The sequence below is a fragment of the Xenopus laevis genome, chromosome 5L (genome assembly GCF_017654675.1).
Source record: "Xenopus laevis strain J_2021 chromosome 5L, Xenopus_laevis_v10.1, whole genome shotgun sequence".
Classification (NCBI taxonomy): Eukaryota; Metazoa; Chordata; class Amphibia; order Anura; family Pipidae; genus Xenopus; species Xenopus laevis.
The window spans coordinates 134,554,307-134,574,386 of NC_054379.1; the positions used below are offsets into that span (position 1 = coordinate 134,554,307).

A 20,080-nucleotide genomic window follows, 5' to 3' on the forward strand; every position below is an offset into this window, starting at 1 on the left:
TGTGAAATGCTTTAGGCCAGACACAGTAGCACCAGGATAACTCTCTATATGAAAAGGCAACACTTTCATACAATCAAAGGGAAGAAAGATGGAAACCAGGCAGTTTTTTTTGCAAGTCACATATGCATGGACTGTTGGAAATGTGTAGCTTTACATAAATTCTGGCCCCAGGAACTCAATTTCTGTTATGAACTTGTTCACCTCACATTTCAATAAAACATGACTGATCCCAGATTAAATCATTTCAAATTTATTTTCAGCAGCATGGAAAGGAAAACAATCTTTTTGATTTTCTCAGAGGAAGTGAAGGTTTGTGTAAAGGGTATCTTTACCCTCTCTCTCTCAGATGGTTCATTAGCACATTAAAGGAACAGTAACATCAAAAAATTAAAGCGTTTTTAATGAATGACAATTTAATGTACTGTTGCCCTGCACTGGTAAAACCGGTGTATCTGCTTCAGAAACTGTTCAACAGTTTATATAAATAAGCTGCTGTGTAGTCATGGGGCAGCCATGCAAAGGTGAAACAGGAGAAAAGGCACAGGATACACAATAGATAACAGATAAGCTCTGTAGTATACAATGGGATTCTTCAGAACGTCTTATCTACTGTGTATCCTGGGCTTAAATGGCTACACAGCAGCTTGTTTATATAAACTATAGTAGAGTTGCTGAAGCAAACACACCAGTTTTACCAGTGCAGGCCAACTACATTATATTGTCATTCCAACACTTTTTCCTGTCCCTTTAAATATGCTATCTGAAAAAGAATAAAGGCTGAGCTGGCAACAGGGAAGCCTGACGTAATGTGCAAAAACCTCACTATTTCCCTGTTCTCTCCCATACAATTGCCTCTCCAAATATAATATCTACAGGCATAATCATATCATACTATGTAGTAAACTGTGGTGTATATATAATGGCAGATGCCTATTATCTGTCTTATAGTGTGAGATGGGGACAGTTACCTAACCTCATAGGAAAGAGCTTACATGTTCCAGGTGTCAGTGCCCCAACTGTCAGTACTGTATTTAAGGAATGGTACCTTTGTAAACAGCTTTCAGTAGGCTTGTATGCTCCCCATTCATCACATGGAGTGGAGAGGTAGAAAAGAAATCCAATAACACTGTAAACAATAGATCTCTGAGTAATGGATTCTTAATAGTGCTCAAGCAAGAAAAAGAAGTAATGGTTTATGCAACAAGGTATATCCCAATGGCATATGTAGAGTTCACTGGGAATTTTTCGACTGTGCATACTTAGCAAGTGATGTCCATTCCATTCCTCACACTTTTGCACCGTCAGAGCTTACAGAAACATAAGATGGGTGGGAAAGACAAAAGTAATAAACTAGGAATTTAGCAAAGAAAGTGCCATGTTTTCTCACTTAACTTTAAAAACCGTGCAAAAATGTCCTTTACAATAGTATATTTAACAGAGTGGTAATCCTATATAAACTATTTCAGTTTAATGCCATCAGATACAGCTACGGCACAGGATTATGGGCACCCTGCTGTATCTGCCACATGTACTTGCACTTTACTAGAGCTGTTGCTCCAAACATATCTACATCATGTCATACTATTTAGTAAACTGATGTATATAATGGGAGATGCTTACTATTTTATAGTGACAGTTACCTTACCCCAAAGGAAGGGGCTTGCGCCTTCATGGTGCACGAGCCCCAAATGTCAGAACTCTATTTAAGGAATGGTACCTTTGTACTAGGCCTATATGCTCCTTATTTAACACATGGAGTGGAGGTAGAAAAGAAAACCAGTAACACTGTAAACAATAGATCTGTAAGTAATGGTTTGTGAATAGTCCTCAAGCAAGAAAAATGCAACAGGGTATATACCAATGGCACATACAGAGTTTAGTTAGACACTATCCATTCCATTCCTCACATTTGCGCCCCATCATAGCTTTCGAAACCCCTCCCCCAATAAAAGATATATGTGGGAGAGAAAAATAGTAAGTAAGGAACTTAGCAGAGGAAGAGCCTTGTTTTTGTTACATGACTTCAAAACCGCACAAAAACTCCAGTCCTAATAGTATATTTAAGCAAATGGCAAACCTACACAACTATTTAATTTGAATGAACTTCTGTGTGTGTGTAACTTACAGCACCTTGCTGATCCTGCTGTCTCTTTAGTCCATATCCAAGCCAGCTGAAGACTTGCAGAAGAGCTAATTCCATAAAGCAGGACTATATAAGTATATAAAAAAAATTATAACAATAAGAATGTAAAAACCTAAAAGTGCTTTTTCAGGGTGGCTAACCTCTTTTACCGTAGTGGTTGGAGGAGGCCGTGACACCCCTGTTTGCTCTCCCTTCTACGAAAAGTTCCATGGAGAGCGCGGGGGTGAGGTAAGGCTGTGTGTGTCTGCGAGACTCTGGGTGCTGCTCCCTGCCCTCCAGTGAAGCTTATAAGATGGTGCAGTAGTACAAGTAACTGGACCAAGAGGAGGGAGCAGACGAGGAGTCAGATGTGAGAAGGTCACAGGCGTTGCCGGCGAGCGAGGGGCAGGATTGTGATGGGGGCGGCGCTGTGTCAGGAGTAATGTGTATACAGAGGAGGTGCATGCACTGTGCCATTTTGCTGTACCGGCTGGCGAGAGGCCATATATTCTGTATAGCTGATTGTCATCTTCTCACTACGGTACCTGTGTTTTAAAAAAATAACAAAAAAAGAAATCAGAATTCTGATGGGCACACGTCTTCTTACTTAAAGAGAAACAGACATCAAAAATTAAACTTATTTTTCATCCATCATAACGTTGTGCATGCTATTTATAAATTTGCCATAAAAGTATTTGCCTGAAGCTTTTACATTATCCATTTGATCCCCCATGTTCATGTATGAAGGGGCAGCGATATTGGCAAAACTCAGGTTTAGGAACTTCATGTAACAATTACTTATAAAAGCATAACTATCAGCCAATATCAATCAACATGACCTATAGGCAACTTTTAATGTACATTAATATTTTGAAGATTAGACTTTTAGTGCCAGAATCACTTTAAATTTCATTACATTTAAAAAAACAAAAAACATTAACAACCTGGAAGGCCCTTACTAATGGACTCTGGGAGACACAATAAAATGTCCCTTCTGTGTTCTATTAAAGTGCTTACAACTCAGAATTAGTGAAATATCACCCATGAATTGTGCCTAGGTACTCACAAAAAAGAATTCCTACAAACAGCATATTATCAAAGCAGATGTTTTGCAACTGCAACACCCGTGCTGATGTGTACTTCACATACAATGAGTGATACTTATAGTTCACATATTTATTTAAGAATCAAAAATAGGCCAATGGGTTACTCACACGTAAATCATATATAGGGAAGTCAAACCTTAAAGGAGAATGAAAGTAAAGTTTAAAAATACTAATACCAATCCCACAGCTGTAACCCCCTTTTCCAACGCTTGGTTATCTTTTTTTTAGCATCTCTTTATAAAGCTGCTCTTACAGCTTGAGGTTCTCCCAAAAAAGATTTTTTGTTTTAACAGGATATCATTTATTGACGGATATATGTAAGAATGCAAGAAAAAAAATGACATCTTTTCATCAGGCATTTTCACAAATATGCAGCAAACACAGCAGGAATAATCTGTGAATTCAGTCAAATACCAGAGGGGCTGCTGTACGTTGCCACAGACACTCATTATTTAGTGGACTGGCAGTGGGTTGTTTGGGCTACTGTGTACTTGAAATGCCAGGGCTTATTCCTAGTCCAAGCCTGGTCATGTGACCCGCAGGTCACTGCTCCAAGCTAAACTCCATTGATTAGAGTTAGCATGTAGCTTTTAGCTACATGTAGTATGTTTTGGATAAAAAAGTGGAAGTGGGTTCTGTGTCAAAAAAACACGAGGATTTCTGAATTTCAAGCTTACATGTAAGGGATATATACTTTGAGGATATGTATTGTGATAAAGTGACAAAAGAAATGTGTAAAAAGGTGAGTTTTCCCTTTAAGTTTTCCATAGTGGGAGATGTAAGCTTCAAGGGAGATGTTGCTAAACAGAGAATGTCTTCTCTATTTCATGGGTTTTGCGGTCTAACCCCCAAAGGAACTGGCAAGTCAGACAATCCATTCCAGTGGTCCATTTCTCATACTGAAGCTCACTTTCCACTGGAAGGCTGTTCTGTGGATTAATTGTAGTGGAAATGTTAGGGAGGTCTCTCTGAGCAGCGCACAGAGCAGGAAAGTTACCCCTATGTGTTAGGAACTCCCAGAGGGGCTGGGGGTGCTGCCTGCCACTGCCAGGAGCAGAGGGAGTTTGTGACTGAGAGTCTGTGTGAGAAATTGAGGGGGCTGAGCAATGCCCCAAACAAGTAAGCACAGGGGTGACCACAATCTATGCGTTTCTGCTGGTAGTCTAGTTTAGTGAGGGATCTCATCAAATGTGTGGAGGTAGCATTAAGTGGGCAGGATTTATTTTTATGATTTATGTTCTGTATGCTGAAATGGTCACCCGTATTTAAATAAACTGCCTTAAGTTAAAGGAAAACTATACCCCCCCAAACAATGTAGGTCTCTATAAAAAGATACTGCATAAAACAGCTCATATGTAAAACCCTGCTTCATGTAAATAAACCATTTTCCTAATAATTTACTTTTTTAGTAGTATGTGCCATTGGGTAATCATAAATAGAAACTTGCCATTTTAAAAAATAAGGACAGCCCCCTGTGATCATACCATTCACTGTGCACACCAAAATACCAAATAAACCATACTTGTTACAGTTAGAGTTGTAGTATTTCTGGTCAGGTGATCTCTGAGGCAGCACACAAGCCCTTACGAAATGGTGGCTCAAGGCAAGAGATGCAAAAGGACAATATTTACTTAAGTATATATTCCAGTTTGATAAGATTTTTTAATGTCACTTAATATGATATAAACAATCTTTTGCTTAAGTATTCATTTTGGGGGTATAGTTTTCCTTTAAAAAAAGGGCATGTTGTGGATCCCGCAAGCTTATAGTATGTAACATGTTTTTACTTAAAGTTAATATTGATTTTTAATTTTCATTGTCCTTTAATTGGCACAATTAGCTTACTCCTCCATACAGTCCCCTTTCCAAAGATTGAAGTCCATTTATAACAATTAAGCTGTGTGCAGGTAAATAGAGCCTCCACTCCACTTTATCAGGGAGACAAAGTACACAGAGCCTAATTTGTTAGTTGTTTTTCTCAACTGTAACCTCATCACTTGGTGCTAAAACATTTTTGATATGAAACATTTGGAAGAAGTATATACTTTATAGCTACCTCAAATGTCATCTCCTGCAATCTCTTCCCACATTGGAAACTATTAGAGGGGTCAACATTATGGGGGTTATTAATCAAAGGTCAAGTGTTAGAGTTTTTTTATACCTCGAAACTTGAATGGTATCTTATTTAAGTAAAAACTCGAATGTCTAAAATTCTTAATAATGCTACCGAACCGAAAACTCGAATTCTCCGAAAAAAAGTTGAATGTCAGGAAGGCTATTAACTTCTTCAAATAGGTCAGCGGACCTCTGCCATTGACTTTGACATGAACATTGCAGGTTTTAGGTGGTGACCTATCGAATTCAAGTCATTTCCAGGGTAGGGGGGTAATAAATCTTGGATTTGAATATGAGTTGGAGGTTTTAAACTCGAAATTGTGAGTTTTGACCAAAAAAACCAACTGGAAAATTCAAATTTACCATGGAACCATAAAAAATCTGCTTAGGCAGATATAGGACCGAGCTTTCATCCTGCAAAAAATACCAGTGTTTCTTCATAATTTCAGTGGCTTCATTACCTTTCATTACAAATGTTATTTATAAGGCCTTAGCTACATTATGCTTTACCAACAAGAAGACCCTCTCAACAGAAAGGACTGTATGATGTTCTGCAGTGATCCAATATTGATTGCTATAAGCATTTTAATAGAAATTGCAGGGGGTATTTTATTTGGTTTCCTTGGATTTGCATAATTGTGTCAGTAATTAGCTTTGAACTGGAAACTGCAAGTTAGAAACTGAAAGAATGTCAGGTGGGTTTCAACAGGTGACTGAACTGCTCCTGCTGGATTCTGCATAATTCAATTGTTTGTTTCAGAATGGCTATGCCACCAGTAATGTCACACCAAACCCTGCTCCTTGCTTGAAGGGGTGCCATAGAGGGTGAATAGCCTGCAAACAAGCATGGAAATACACATTGAAAGTCCATAAAATAATGTGTAGCTGGGCCTTGGATCCAAAAGGGAGCAAAAAATGAGAGTGTGGTGAACGATGGTAAGTTTGCAATATGGATGAAAGCAGTGAGTGCAATGAATCTCTAGTTTGCCAATGCCTTACCAGCTATGTAGGGTTTTTCCAGTTCCTTTCCATATTTCAAAGAAAAGAAGTGCAATAGATTTTTTAAACAGTGTTGGGGGGGGGGGGGAAGAGAAGAAGATTCTCACCTTGTGAGTTTGATAGTTTTCCTAAACTCAGTGGTGATGGGTGCCTTGAAGCCACCTTTCCTGAGCAGAGAGTCTATTGTCTGGATCTGATCCCAGTCTGAAATAATTCTGAAGTTATTCCTTTAGTATGATTTGTTCACAGACAAAACACTGGGTAAAGATTGTCAGCATTGTCAGTGCCATTCACCAGGGTCAAAAGTAAAATTCTTATAAATTTCTCGGGATGCACCGAATCCTCTATTTTGGCTTTGACTGAACCCCCGAATCCATTGTGAAAGATTCAGCCAAACTGAATCCAAAGCCTGATTTGCATATGCAAATAAGTTAGAGGGAGGGGAAAAGAGAGCTCTTGTGGCTAAAACATTTTTTTTTGTTACTTCCTTGATTTGTGACGAAAAATCACATTATTTTAAGGATTCGAATGCTGTTCAGCCAGGCACAAGGATTGAGTCGAATTAGAATCCTGCTGAAAAAGGCCGAATCCTGGTCGAATACCAAACCAAATCCTGGATTCGGTGCATCCCTATAAATTTTTGTTTTTTTATAATATATATGAATGGGGGTTAAATAACAGTTATGTATGCAACACCACAGTATAAATATAATTATATTTCCCTTTTCCTTAAGGGGGTTGTTAACCTCTAAATTAACTTCTATTATTCTATTCTTATCTTTTGAGTTAGTCTTCAATTGGTGTTTTTTTTTTATATATATTTTTTTTCAATTACCGTATATACTCGAGTATAAGCCGTCCCGAGTATAAGCCGAGGTACCTAATTTTACCTCCAAAAACTGGGAAAGCTTATTGACTCGAGTATAAGCCTAAGGAGAGAAATGCAGCAGCTTCTGGTAAGTTTCAATCAAAAAATTTAGGGTTTCTGCTCCCATTGGAGGTGCCGGTGTCTTGTTTTTGGGTGCCAGCGTCTCGTTTTTGGATGCCGGCGAATATTCTTGGAGACTATTCTTGGGCACCAGCGACTATTCTTGGAAGCCTGCGACTATTCTTAGGCGCCGGTGACTATTCTTAGATGCCGGCAACCGTTTTTGCACTTGACCCGAGTATAAGCCGAGGTTGAGTTTTTCACCATATTTTGGGGGCTGAAAAACTCGGCTTATACTCGAGTATATATGGTATTTGCCTTCTGCCTCTTTCCAAAAGGGGGTCATTGTCCCTGGTAGCCAAAATACTATTGTTCTGGCACCTACAATTTTATTGTCATTTTTACATTTTATTACCCATCGACTCTACTTTTCATCTTCAAGTCTATAATTTAAACCACTGCATGGCTGCTAGTGTAAACTGTATTATAGCAACCAGGAGAAATGGTCAACAAAAGGCTAAACAATTAAAAAGCCACAAAAAATATAAAATAAAAACAAATTGCAAATTGTCTCAGAATATCACTTTCTACATATTACTAAAAGTTAATGTAAAGACGAACAGCCATTTTAAAGAATTTCACTTTATATTGCAATAAATTGGCTGCTGGATGGCTGTCATCATGCAAATTGGTACAGCAGCTCCACATCTAAAAGTATGTTAACGAAAAACTCTACATATCTTTTATTATAAATTGATAATTCCCGTAACTTGCTATCAAATATTACAAACCACAAACGAATATTATTAATTCAATATATTAATTTTATGAATAATATCTTAGGATATTACAATCCCTCAGTGTAATAAACCACCAACATACCTTGTTCCTTGGCTACTTCAGGCAGGTAGGTGGCTGTGCGTTTTATTCCCTTCTCATTAAGGAACTCGATGCGGATACCATGCACTCCAACCTAGAAGTAAAGCAGCATTTAAAAAGCAACCTGCGTATAAGAAGAGGATTTGCCTGGGGTCCCAAAAGCTTACTGTACCATTTGTCATCAATATACAAAGCCAGAATCCAAAACTGCTACAAGGAAGCACACAAAAGTCATATAGTATAGTATCCTTGATTATATTGTGAATACTCAACGTGCTCAATGTACCGTTTAATTAGGCCTATTAAAAAAAGTGCCCGAAAACTGATGATTTGCTTTAAATACGAAATGTACTGACTCCTAATAATTTTAAATACAAGCACTTAAAATAATCATATCAGATTTAAGAGCTTCTATGAAGGAGGATATGGTAGAAGTAATTCTGTTTCTAAGAACAATACTTTAGTTAATTTTGGATTGGATTGAATTTAACAGCTATTCTACAGCTATATGTCAGGTTCAATTTATATATGTTGTTTTAGGTTTTCCCAATTGTTTTTGTTTTATGTGGTTTAACTTTCATTTTGGTTAAGAATTACCAAAGGATGTGGTTTATATTTTTGAGCTTTGGCAGTGATAAAATGCCTTGTATGTTGTGTACTTAACGTCTTTCTATCAACATGGAAAATACATTAGTATATTAAAGGAACAGTAACACCAAAATATTAAAGCCTTCTTAAGTAATTAACATATAATGTACTTTTAGTAGACACTGATAAAAGCACAGTGATTGCACAGGTTACATAACAAATAACAGATAAAAAAACATTTGGACAAGGCTTATCTGTTATGTACTATGTAACCTGTGCCCTTTCTCCTTTTTTCCAGCTTGAATGGCTGCCCCCATGGCTACACAGCAGCTTATTTATATAAACTATAGTAGTCTTTCTGAAGCAAACACGCTAGTTTTACCAGTGCAGAGCAACAGTAAATTATATATAAATTACTTTGTAAATGATTTTGATACCATTAAATGTTTTTGGTGCTACTGTTCCTTTAAAAACAGAGGAGTCGGAGTTGTAGTTGGAGGTACCATAAAATGAGGAGTCGGAGTAAAAGGATTTATGTATCAAACTCCACTGCCTGGTTAAACACTTGATAATACATGTCATATGTGAAAGGAACAGGATCACAAATTAACTAGTACAAAAACAAACCTTTTGTGTATCAAGGATCATGTGGAGCTCTGATTAACTCTTTATTTCTATGCTGGGATCTGCAACCAACCTTTCCCAGCTGCTGCTAGGGTTGCCACCTGGCCGGTATTTTACTGGTCTGTCCGGTAAAAATGACGATTGATCTTAATGTTGTTAATAGCGAAAAAAGACTATATAGGAAGTCCGGTATTTTTTTCTGGAAACAGTGGCAACCCCTAGCTGTCGCTGAAATATACACCTCTTACCCTGCATATGGCTGCAGGGTAAATTAGTTTAGCAACAGTTAAGCAGGAGCCCCGCATGCACCTATATATCATACAGTATGTGGACCCCCCTGGTGAGCAATTAGGCTGGTAATACTCTTATACAGGCCTGGACTGGCAATCTGTAGGTTCTGGCAAATGCTAGAGGGGCAGCTGTAAGATGCCATAGAAAGTGACTATTAAGTGGGCTGGTAGGGGACTGGTTGGGCCTCTTTGAAGTTGGAATGCCAGGGCCTATTTTGACTCCCAGTCCAGACCTGCTCTTATAGTATTAATGCAGTACGGTGCATTATGGCTTTTTTTCCCACACATGGTAAAGAGCCGGCTGAGGCAAATAAATACCACTAAACACTTGGCTGAAACATATCAAGTTCTCTATTCTATTCCCATCAGATGAACATTAGCGCCACCATTTCATCTATGGGGTACCTTGGCTAAAACTACTTTGCTAATGTCAATATTCTGCTTGATAATGCTCACCTCCCAGTCCATAAAGTCCCCCACATCCTCAAAGTTGGTGAGAAGTGACACAGAGCAGGACAGTTTAGGCAGTTCCTCACAAGTAAGTGGTGGGAAACGGCTGTCCTTAAGGGCACTGCAGCATAATAGACACAAGCCTTAGATGTTGCTAATCAAAACAATAGGCGTAAAGTATGTACTACTACTACTACTACTACTACTACTACTACTACTACTACTACTACTACTACTACTACTACTACTACTACTACTACTACTACTACTACTACTACTACTACTACTACTACTACTACTACTACTACTACTACTACTACTACTACTACTACTACTACTACTACTACTACTACTACTACTACTACTACTACTACTACTACTACTACTACTACTACTACTACTACTACTACTACTACTACTTACTACTACTACTACTATACTACACTACTACTACTACTACTACTACTACTACTACTACTACTACTACTTACTACTACTACTACTATACTACTACTACTACTACTACTACTACTACTACTACTACTACTACTACTACTACTACTACTACTACTACTACTACTACTACTACTACTACTACTACTACTACTACTACTACTACTACTACTACTACTACTACTACTACTACTACTACTACTACTACTACTACTACTACTACTACTACTTACTACTTACTACTACTACTACTACTACTACTACTACTACTACTACTACTACTAACTACTACTACTAACTACTACTACTACTACTACTACTACTACTACTACTACTACTACTACTACTACTACTACTACTACTACTACTACTACTACTACTACTACTACTACTACTACTACTACTACTACTACTACTACTACTACTACTACTACTACTTACTACTACTACTACTACTACTACTACTACTACTACTACTACTACTACTACTACTACTACTACTACTACTACTACTACTACTACTACTACTACTACTACTACTACTACTACTACTACTACTACTACTACTACTACTACTACTACTACTACTACTACTACTACTACTACTACTACTAACTACTACTACTACTACTACTACTACTACTACTACTACTACTACTACTACTACTACTACTACTACTACTACTACTACTTACTACTACTACTACTACTACTACTACTACTACTACTACTACTACTACTACTACTACTACTACTACTACTACTACTACTACTACTACTACTACTACTACTACTACTACTACTACTACTACTACTACTACTACTACTACTACTACTACTACTACTACTACTACTACTACTACTACTACTACTTTTAGAATTCAACACAATAAATCTCACTCACTTTCCACTCATTCCTATGGGATTTTTTTTTAAAAACGTATTTATCAAATGGTAAACTCCATTGACAAATACCATAATAAAAATCCCATAGGATTGAATAGAAAGTAGGGGAATTTTTTCTGTGGTGAGTTTTAATAAATCTGCCCCTCAATGTCTGGTTAGTAGTAAAGAGGTATGTGTAATTAGAGACCATGATTATATAGGTTCTCTGTACCATGGCAACGCTAGAGAGCTCTCAGTACCTGGTTAGGGTGTATTCCCTGAGTCCTGAGTGAAGATTCATGGCAGAGAAGGTCCCAATACAGCCTCGAAGACGTTTGTCGCGTCCGGCCTTCCACGTAACAAACAAAGGACTAGAACAGGGCAATTAAAATATGGAAAAGATAAATCCCATATGGGACATTTGTGCTTGAAAATGTCAGCATGCACTTAAAGGAAAAGCAAAGATGGTTTTATAAGTAGATTGCAAGCTAAGGCAGGTATATGAAACATGAAAGACACAAGGGTCAACTTAAATTGGCAAGAGTTGCTTTATTTGATAGGGGGCTGCATAAATACTGAAGAATATAGCTGTATGAAAGGGGATAACATGCCTTTCTGCAGCTTTCTAGAGTTCATTACTAATTACATCTACAAAAACAGCATGCAGAGAGTGATATTTTGAGAAAATGTGTAATTGGTTTTCAGTTTGAGTTATTTAGCTTTTTATTCAGCAGTTCTCCAGTTTGCAATTTCAGAAACATGTTTGCTAGGGTCAAAATTCGCCTAGCAACCATGCATTGATTTGAATAAGAGACTGGAATATGAATAGGAGAGGGTCTTTATGACTGATAAAAAGTAGCAATAACAGTACATTTGCCTCCATATGTAATAAAAGGCACTAAGTTTGCCCAGGAGCAGTAACCCATAGCAACCAATAAGATGTTTGAATTTAAACAAGTGACCAGTAAATGCTACCTGCTGATTGGTTGCTATGGGTTATTGCTCCTGGGCAATGTTAGTGCCTTTTATTACATAACCCTTCTAGTCTTACAAATCATTTGTTTTTGGATGGGGACCCCTATGTGAAAGCTGCAAAGACTCCGAAAAGGAAGGCAAATAATTCAAAAACTTTAAAAAAAAAACGAGGACCAATAGAAAAGTTGCTTAGAATTAGCCATTCTATAACATACTAAAAGTTAAGCTAAAGATGAACAACCCCTTTAAAGAAGCAGTAACATCAATAATGATTTTTTTATATGCACTTACATATCATGTGCAGTTTCCCCTGCACTGATAAAACCTGTGTATTCAGAAACAATACTGTAGTTTATATACATCAGCTACTGTGTAACCATGGGTGTAACCATTCAAGTTAAAGTTGTACCCAATATATGAAGACTGCTTACCTGGCCTTATCACTCTAAAACAGGGGTGTCCAACCCGCGGCCCGGAATGGAGATCCGTGCGGCCCAGCAGGAAGCAATCTGTTTGCCATGTTGCGCGTCAGAGCAAAGGCACGCCTCCTCTCCCCACAGCTTTGCTGGACTGGCTGCAGCCTCTCTACTGTGCGCGTGGTGCGTGTGACATCACCGCCGGCGCTCTGCGTGTGACGTCAGCGCCGGCGCTCTGCGTATGACGTCACCGCCTGTGTTCTCCGCACCAGTCTCCCCAACGGCTGCTAGCTGCTGTTAGCTAGCAGCTACTGTTTGGCGCCAATTTCCTGGCTTTGCTGGGCCCTGCCCCCTCTTGTCTGGCAGCGTCATAAAGGCACACAGAGAGAGCAACTCCCAAAACTATGTGGCTCATCTCCTGCCTAATGAAAGGCTAGCTTCAGCCTGCAGCTTACTGGCAAGTCTGGCACTCTTGCACTCCACAGCAACCAATTATGATTACCTCAGCTCCCCTGGTTCAGCACAATACACCTGCACAGTATTTTTACAGGTACAGAATTTTTTACTCTTTTAGTCTGTCTTAGTGCTTTGCATTTGATATGATAAATTTGGAAGTAGGGATTTGTGTAATAACACCCCTGGGCCATATACCTATTCCATAATTTTCTGGAATTATTATTTTTACTAAATTCACTGTGTGTAGGTCTGTAGGATAAGGCATTAATTCACTATTAAATCTATTTGACAACCAATTTGTTCACTCAACTTATTTATTCAATCATGTTAATTAAAGAGCAGTGCAATAAATTAGAATTAATACAAAATGAATTAAAAAGAAATGAATTCCCAAGCCCCCTGTGATTCCCAATAATCAATTGATTTGTTTTTTAAGATAATTAATTATGAGGTAAATGTACTTAATAGCTTATAAGTGCATTGCAATGAATAATCACTTCTTAATTAAATTCACAGTTCATAGTATCAAAAATAGAGAATAAATTTTGTAACTGAAAAATGAATTATAAATAAATTGTTTATTCAACTTCAAAAGTAGCCCAAACATAGCACAATATGTGCAGTGAAATAAAAAAAAATTTATGAAAATACGCCAGTTACAAATTGGGCCTCTTTTAGTTACGCCCCTGGTGATGGTCAAGTCTGTACCTACCATTTTGCTTTGTTGCAAAACAGTGAAAATTTTAAAAAGGCATATTTTCACATACATTCATTTATTTTTAAGACTTTTTTTACTGCAAATATTGAACTATTTTTGGGCTACCTTTGAAGTGCCACTTGGCTAGTTTTGGGCTGATTTTGAAAATTAGACCTGGCAACCCTGAGAAGGTTGCTCTATATTTGTCCCATATTCCAGTGTATAGCTCAATCTGGTTATCTAGCTGGTATTGTAGTTAATTTCTGTGTATTTCCTTTATTTTTATAAATCAAAAGTGTTGTGTATTTCATGTGCGGCCCCAGAAAATTTTTCTTCTTCAAATGTGGCCCAGGGAAGCCAAAAGGTTGGACACCCCTGCTCTAAAATTAGAGAGTGACAAAGCAAAACATTGCACTGCACAGTAAGATTCCTTTTGTAAATCGCATTAGAAACCCCAGCTCATACATCAGGGATGTCCACCCAGCAGGAAAGTTGATACATTGTTGGAAGCTGGAGTTCAGTAACAGCTCCTGGACTGCAATTATTTGTGGGTGCAATCAGCACTTTTCAAAATAAATGTATCAACATACTTACATAAGATATATTTATAGTTACTGCACCTAGAACAAAGTTGAACATTTTTTGTCACACTAATCTAACATTCAGAATAGACTCCAAGACGGCAAGTTTATAACGTGGATAACTACAGGACAGGGGTTAAAGGAGACATTTAGGATAAATGAAAAAAAAAAATTTGTAGGCAATTATAAGTAATATATATATATGGTGTGGCTTTTACATGGTGCTAAAAAAACGTATATTATCTTTAAATTTTTTTTAATAGCCCCCTTATTAGAACTCCCTATAGATGTTCACTGGTCCCTGTTTCAAATGAGGGGTGGGCGTGACCTAACTGTCCCTGCCAGAAGCACAGTAATAGGGGGACATTCAATCACAGTCCTGCAAGCAAAGTCAGGCTTCAGTTCCCTATCAGGTCCCGCTAGCTGCTGATTGGTTCCTATCCTACAATGCAAAAAACTGAGTGCCACCAGCTCCCCTGCACAGCCTGGGAATTCAGGGAGCAGGAAGTGGAAGAGAAGGGTGGGATTACTAAAATTTTTTGCAGAAATATTCAATAAATCAGCCTGAAACACTACTTTTTTAGGCACAATTCTTCTATTTCTAAATGAGTAAAACACACTGGTACATTCTTCTTCTTATTTTTTTTACACAAAATGACTCCTTTAAAGTGTAGGGTAACAAAAGATGATTATATATATATATATATATATATATATATATATATATATATAGAGAGAGAGAGAGAGAGAGAGAGAGAGAGAGAGAGAGAGAGAGAGAGAGAGAGAGAGAGAGAGAGAGAGAGAGAGAGAGAGAGAGAGAGAGAGAGAGAGAGAGAGAGAGAGAGAGAGAGAGAGAGAGAGAGAGAGAGAGAGAGAGAGAGAGAGAGAGAGAGAGAGAGAGAGAGAGAGAGAGAGAGAGAATAAATGACAGTCTTAAGCAGCCAGAAGCCATGGAACTGGCCATCATTGTTATGGAGCCATGACTGTTCCCGTAGGAAATGCTAGCCGTTACAGCGGTCTGTGATGTATATGCTATAAATAACTCATTTTGGAGCATGCAAGTGATTTCTGCAACTCTGTTAGTATGATTGTGTAGCTAGCCAGTCTATTTTAGGCTGAGCAGACACAATTATAGGTATTGCAGAATTTCTAAATGAAAGAAAAGAGGGTAAATACTTCAGACCATATTCCCTAAAGCTCACAATAGATCTGGCCTGTACATCGGATACTCACTAAGGGTCATTAGTGAAACGTGGTAGGCGTGGCTGTGGGAAGCCATGTAGGTGACAATAGAGGACATCAAAGCAGTAGCAGCCCATTTCAGCCGTCACCACCGACTGCTCTCTGACACTTGCAGTCCCGTTGGGCCGGGAGAGTGGGGCGAGGGCACCTGGACCCCCTGTCTTGTCTTCAGGAGGCTGGCAGTTATTTGTCACAGAAGGCTGGATACTGCCAGAAGAAGGGCATAGTTTGGGTTTCTTTACTCCACAGCATCCTGAGGATGGCTTGTTTTCCGTGGTTGATATGCAGCGCCTCTTCCCCATGCTGTGAGACACCCTGAAAAAGCCAGCATAAAAGCAAGACTTCTGAATATCATTGTTATTGTGTGCTTTTGTGTGGAGGATTGTTGAGTTTGTCAGCATCAGATCAAAAACAATACAGCAAAACCTCAATTTTAAGTCCCCTGATTTTAAGCTTTCCGGCATTTTACATATATTTTTATTTGTGGTCCCACCAATTTATAATACATTTCAATAGGTGCATTTCCCTGATTTTAAGTAACTTTTTTTTGGATTTTACATCAAAATTTTGTCCTGATGTACCCAAAAACTGCTTTATTTTCTCTATGAATGTTATTTGTGAAATAAAGAGGTTTACAATACTAACCAGATGTATAAATTTGCCACGGTTCTGCCTGTAAATGGTCAATTGCAATTAGTCTGCCCCTTATACAGTCCTGCACCAATCACTTATTGCTTTAGGTTGTGTATGTGACTGACAGAGAGGCCTTGCATCTAGGCTACATTAAACCATGCTTCATTCTCCCTGGTTGGAGAACTGTAGAAGAGGAGTTAAGTGGGTGCTATAGGTGTCTGTCCTATATAAAATAGCACATACAGAGAAAAATGGAGCTCAGATGAACAATCTCTGGAACAGACTGATGCAGGCCCAGACTGGTAATCTGTGAGTCCTGCCAAACTGCTTATGCCATAGACAGTGACTGTTTATTGGGGCTGTTTAGGCCTCTGTGTAATTGAACTGTCAGGGCCTATTTGTCATGAGTCCAGGTCCAGACTGGGATTCCAATGAAAAAGGGGACAACAGAAGCAACAGCTACTATCAACACAGAAGATAAAGAGAAAGGTATTTTACAGGCTCTTATCCAATACAGGTATGAGATCCCTTATCCGGAACAGGTATGAGATCCCTTATCCGGTACAGGTATGAGATCCCATATCCGGTACAGGTATGAGATCCCATATCCGGTACAGGTATGAGATCCCATATCCGGTACAGGTATGAGATCCCATATCCGGTACAGGTATGAGATCCCATATCCGGTACAGGTATGAGATCCCATATCCGGTACAGGTATGAGATCCCATATCCGGTACAGGTATGAGATCCCATATCCGGTACAGGTATGAGATCCCATATCCGGTACAGGTATGAGATCCCATATCCGGTACAGGTATGAGATCCCATATCCGGTACAGGTATGAGATCCCATATCCGGTACAGGTATGAGATCCCTTATACAGAAAGTTCTGAATTACAGGAAGGCCATCTGTATTATAATAAGTGTTTTTAAACCTGTTACTTAATGGGGAATAGTAAATCCCTTCCCTCATCCTTTTTGATCTGAATAGCCTGGTCGTGCTCCCTTGATACTTTTAAGAAATTGTCAAATACATTTTTATGCCATTCATTAATATATAGTATATATAATGTAAATATTATAATAACGTGTACCTGCTTTAGCATGTATACTAGTAACAGAGGTTTGCTTGCTCATCAACACTACCTCTGTTTTAGTAATGATACTTCTATTTCCCATGCAAAAGGGGCTATATAACAAAATCATACTTAGGGTGGATCATACATATTGCCAAGAAACTAAACTGCAGTAGGTATACATACTGCTGAAAAGACAGGAGGCATATACATACTCCTGGATTAAAAAAAATTAAGCAAGGCTGCATATACTGCTGGTTAGACAAAATGCCAGGAGATCAAAACATACAGGTACTCAGACAGAATGCAGGAGGGCCATGGAATACTGGTAGTCAGACAGAATGCAGGAGGGCCATGGAATACTAGTAGTCAGACAGAATGCAGGAGGACCATGGAATACTAGTAGTCAGACAGAATGCAGGAGGACCATGGAATACTGGTAGTCAGACGTCATGCAAGAGAGCCATACATATTACTGCTCAGCCGTAAAGCATTTCAACTGGAAAATCCCAGGGCCCTGTACAAGTAATGTGCCTGTCAGGCCCAGAGAGGCAATCCATGGGTTCTGGCAAATGGCAGAGGAACTGCTGTAAAATGCCATAGACAGTCACTATTTATTGGGCTGGTGGGGGGTGTTTGGGCCTTTGTGTAATTGGAATGCCAGGGTCTATTTTGATTCTCAGTCCAGACCTGGTGCCAGGGCCCCCTGTGATAACAAGTACACAGTTTTAAGCCACACAACTGTTTGACCTATGAAAAAGATAAAATACTCTTGGCCACAAGATTATTAAGCCTATCACCATGTCAAGGTAGACTCTTATAGAAGCCTCCTTTTTATTTCACCTTCCCCTGGTCCCGCTGGCAGTTGGGCAGGTTGTACTACAGCAGAAGGTTGAGTTTGATCTATGTGTGTCTTTTTTCTCCAAACTCGACTACAATCTCACAAATCATGTTACAGAGATCTCATACACTGAAATATAAAAACTGCTGTCCACTCATGCCCAGGACCAAGATTTCACTGGGCCATGGACGACAGTACCCCCTGTACCCCACAATGGCAGCCCTGAGAAGACAGGGGGAACATACATAGATATTGAGGTATAGAGAATAGAGATATACAAACATACTGCGGGGGTATTTATGTTTCCGTTGGGATAGATGCAGAAAGGGACATACATAGTTCTGGACAGACATAGAGCAGAAGAAATTGAAGCAAGGTATGTTCATACTGCTGGAAAAAGGATGTGATTGTGTATCTGTCAAGTGTCAGTCGCATATAAACAGTAGCCCTGTAAATACACTGCAGCAGATATATAGACACTGCTGGAGTGTGTGATTGGTATATATATATGTGTGTGTAAATACATTGCAGGGGTAATCATACTGCTAGGGAAAGTGTATGTGTGTGGTACACATATATTAATGATATATATACAGCTACCCCTGAAGCAGGTGAATACATTGCAAGATATATATGCAGAGTGCTAGTGTAGGCTGCATACACAAATACATACATATATATATACATACATATATATATATACACACATACATACATATATATATATATATATATACACACATACATATACACAGTTACACACAGCAGGAGCTTTGCATGAGCTTTAGAGCTACTGCTGGAGGAATAAAATGCAGGAGACTATGGCTAGAATTGGGCAGACACCCTGCAGGCTTTCTGTACGTGCTGACACAGGGATACACTAGAGGAAGTATATGTATGGGAGCCAGACATAAAGTACCAGACGGGGAGCACTGAGGATCATACATACTGAGCTACTGACGAGCTTATATATTGGAGAACAGCAGAAATACATACACTCTGTCTCCCCATCAAAACCCAAAAGAGCGTGACGTCACTCTGCCAAACAGACCGTTAACTCACGTTCCACCTCGTGACAGGAATCCTCCTTCCTCTGACCTGCCTGCCGGTGTGTCTCTGTATTAAAGTGCAGCTTCCCACTTCCCTTCTTTCGATCGTCCTCCAGTCACGTGACACTGCTTGCGTGCTGCCCAGCGTCTCATCCTATTGGCTTCCGCGGGACCGGTCAGGCCTTATTTAGCTTTGACAGCCATAGGGTCACTGAAAGAGAAAAGTCGGGAATTGAGGAGAAGAGGGGCGGGGCGAATGCTGATAAGATTTAGGGACTGAGGAGAAATTGTCGGCTTTCAGTCACAGAAGCAAACATGCTGCATGAATAAATTGGATATGAGAGCAGCGTGTTGTTTGGCCATATTGCCTTATCTTTTAATGTATCAACCCACACTCATACAGAGGTCTGGTTTTAGGGTAGGGCAGGGAGAGGTTTTGCCCTGGGCCCTAGCCCCCAACTTCTTAGGGTGCAGTAGCATGGTGTATTTTACCAACCATTGTCTTTACTACAGGGTTGCCAGGTCTAATTTTCAAAACCAGCCAAAGTCAGCTACAAAACTAGCCCAAAACTGGCCAAGAGGCACTTCAAAAGTAGCCCAAACATAGCACAGTATGTGCAGTGAAAAAAAGTCCAAAAAATAAATGAATATATGCGAAAATTTCACTGTTT

The 20,080-nt window shown here is 39.0% G+C and overlaps 1 protein-coding gene across 4 annotated transcripts; it reads right to left on the reverse strand.

Annotated features, from left to right (window-relative positions):
* Positions 1–229: 229 nt before the first annotated feature.
* ammecr1l.L (AMMECR1 like L homeolog) lies at positions 230–19,788 on the reverse strand. Of its 4 annotated transcripts, XM_018261893.2 has the most exons (8): positions 19,423–19,788; positions 15,798–16,121; positions 11,700–11,810; positions 10,108–10,222; positions 8,153–8,243; positions 6,450–6,546; positions 3,337–3,364; positions 938–2,667 (listed from the first exon to the last, which is right to left on the reverse strand). In XM_018261893.2, the coding sequence occupies exons 2-8, from the start codon at positions 16,106–16,108 to the stop codon at positions 2,659–2,661; spliced, it is 762 nt and encodes a 253-aa protein (XP_018117382.1). In that variant the 5' UTR covers positions 16,109–16,121; positions 19,423–19,788; the 3' UTR covers positions 938–2,658.
* Positions 19,789–20,080: the final 292 nt, after the last annotated feature.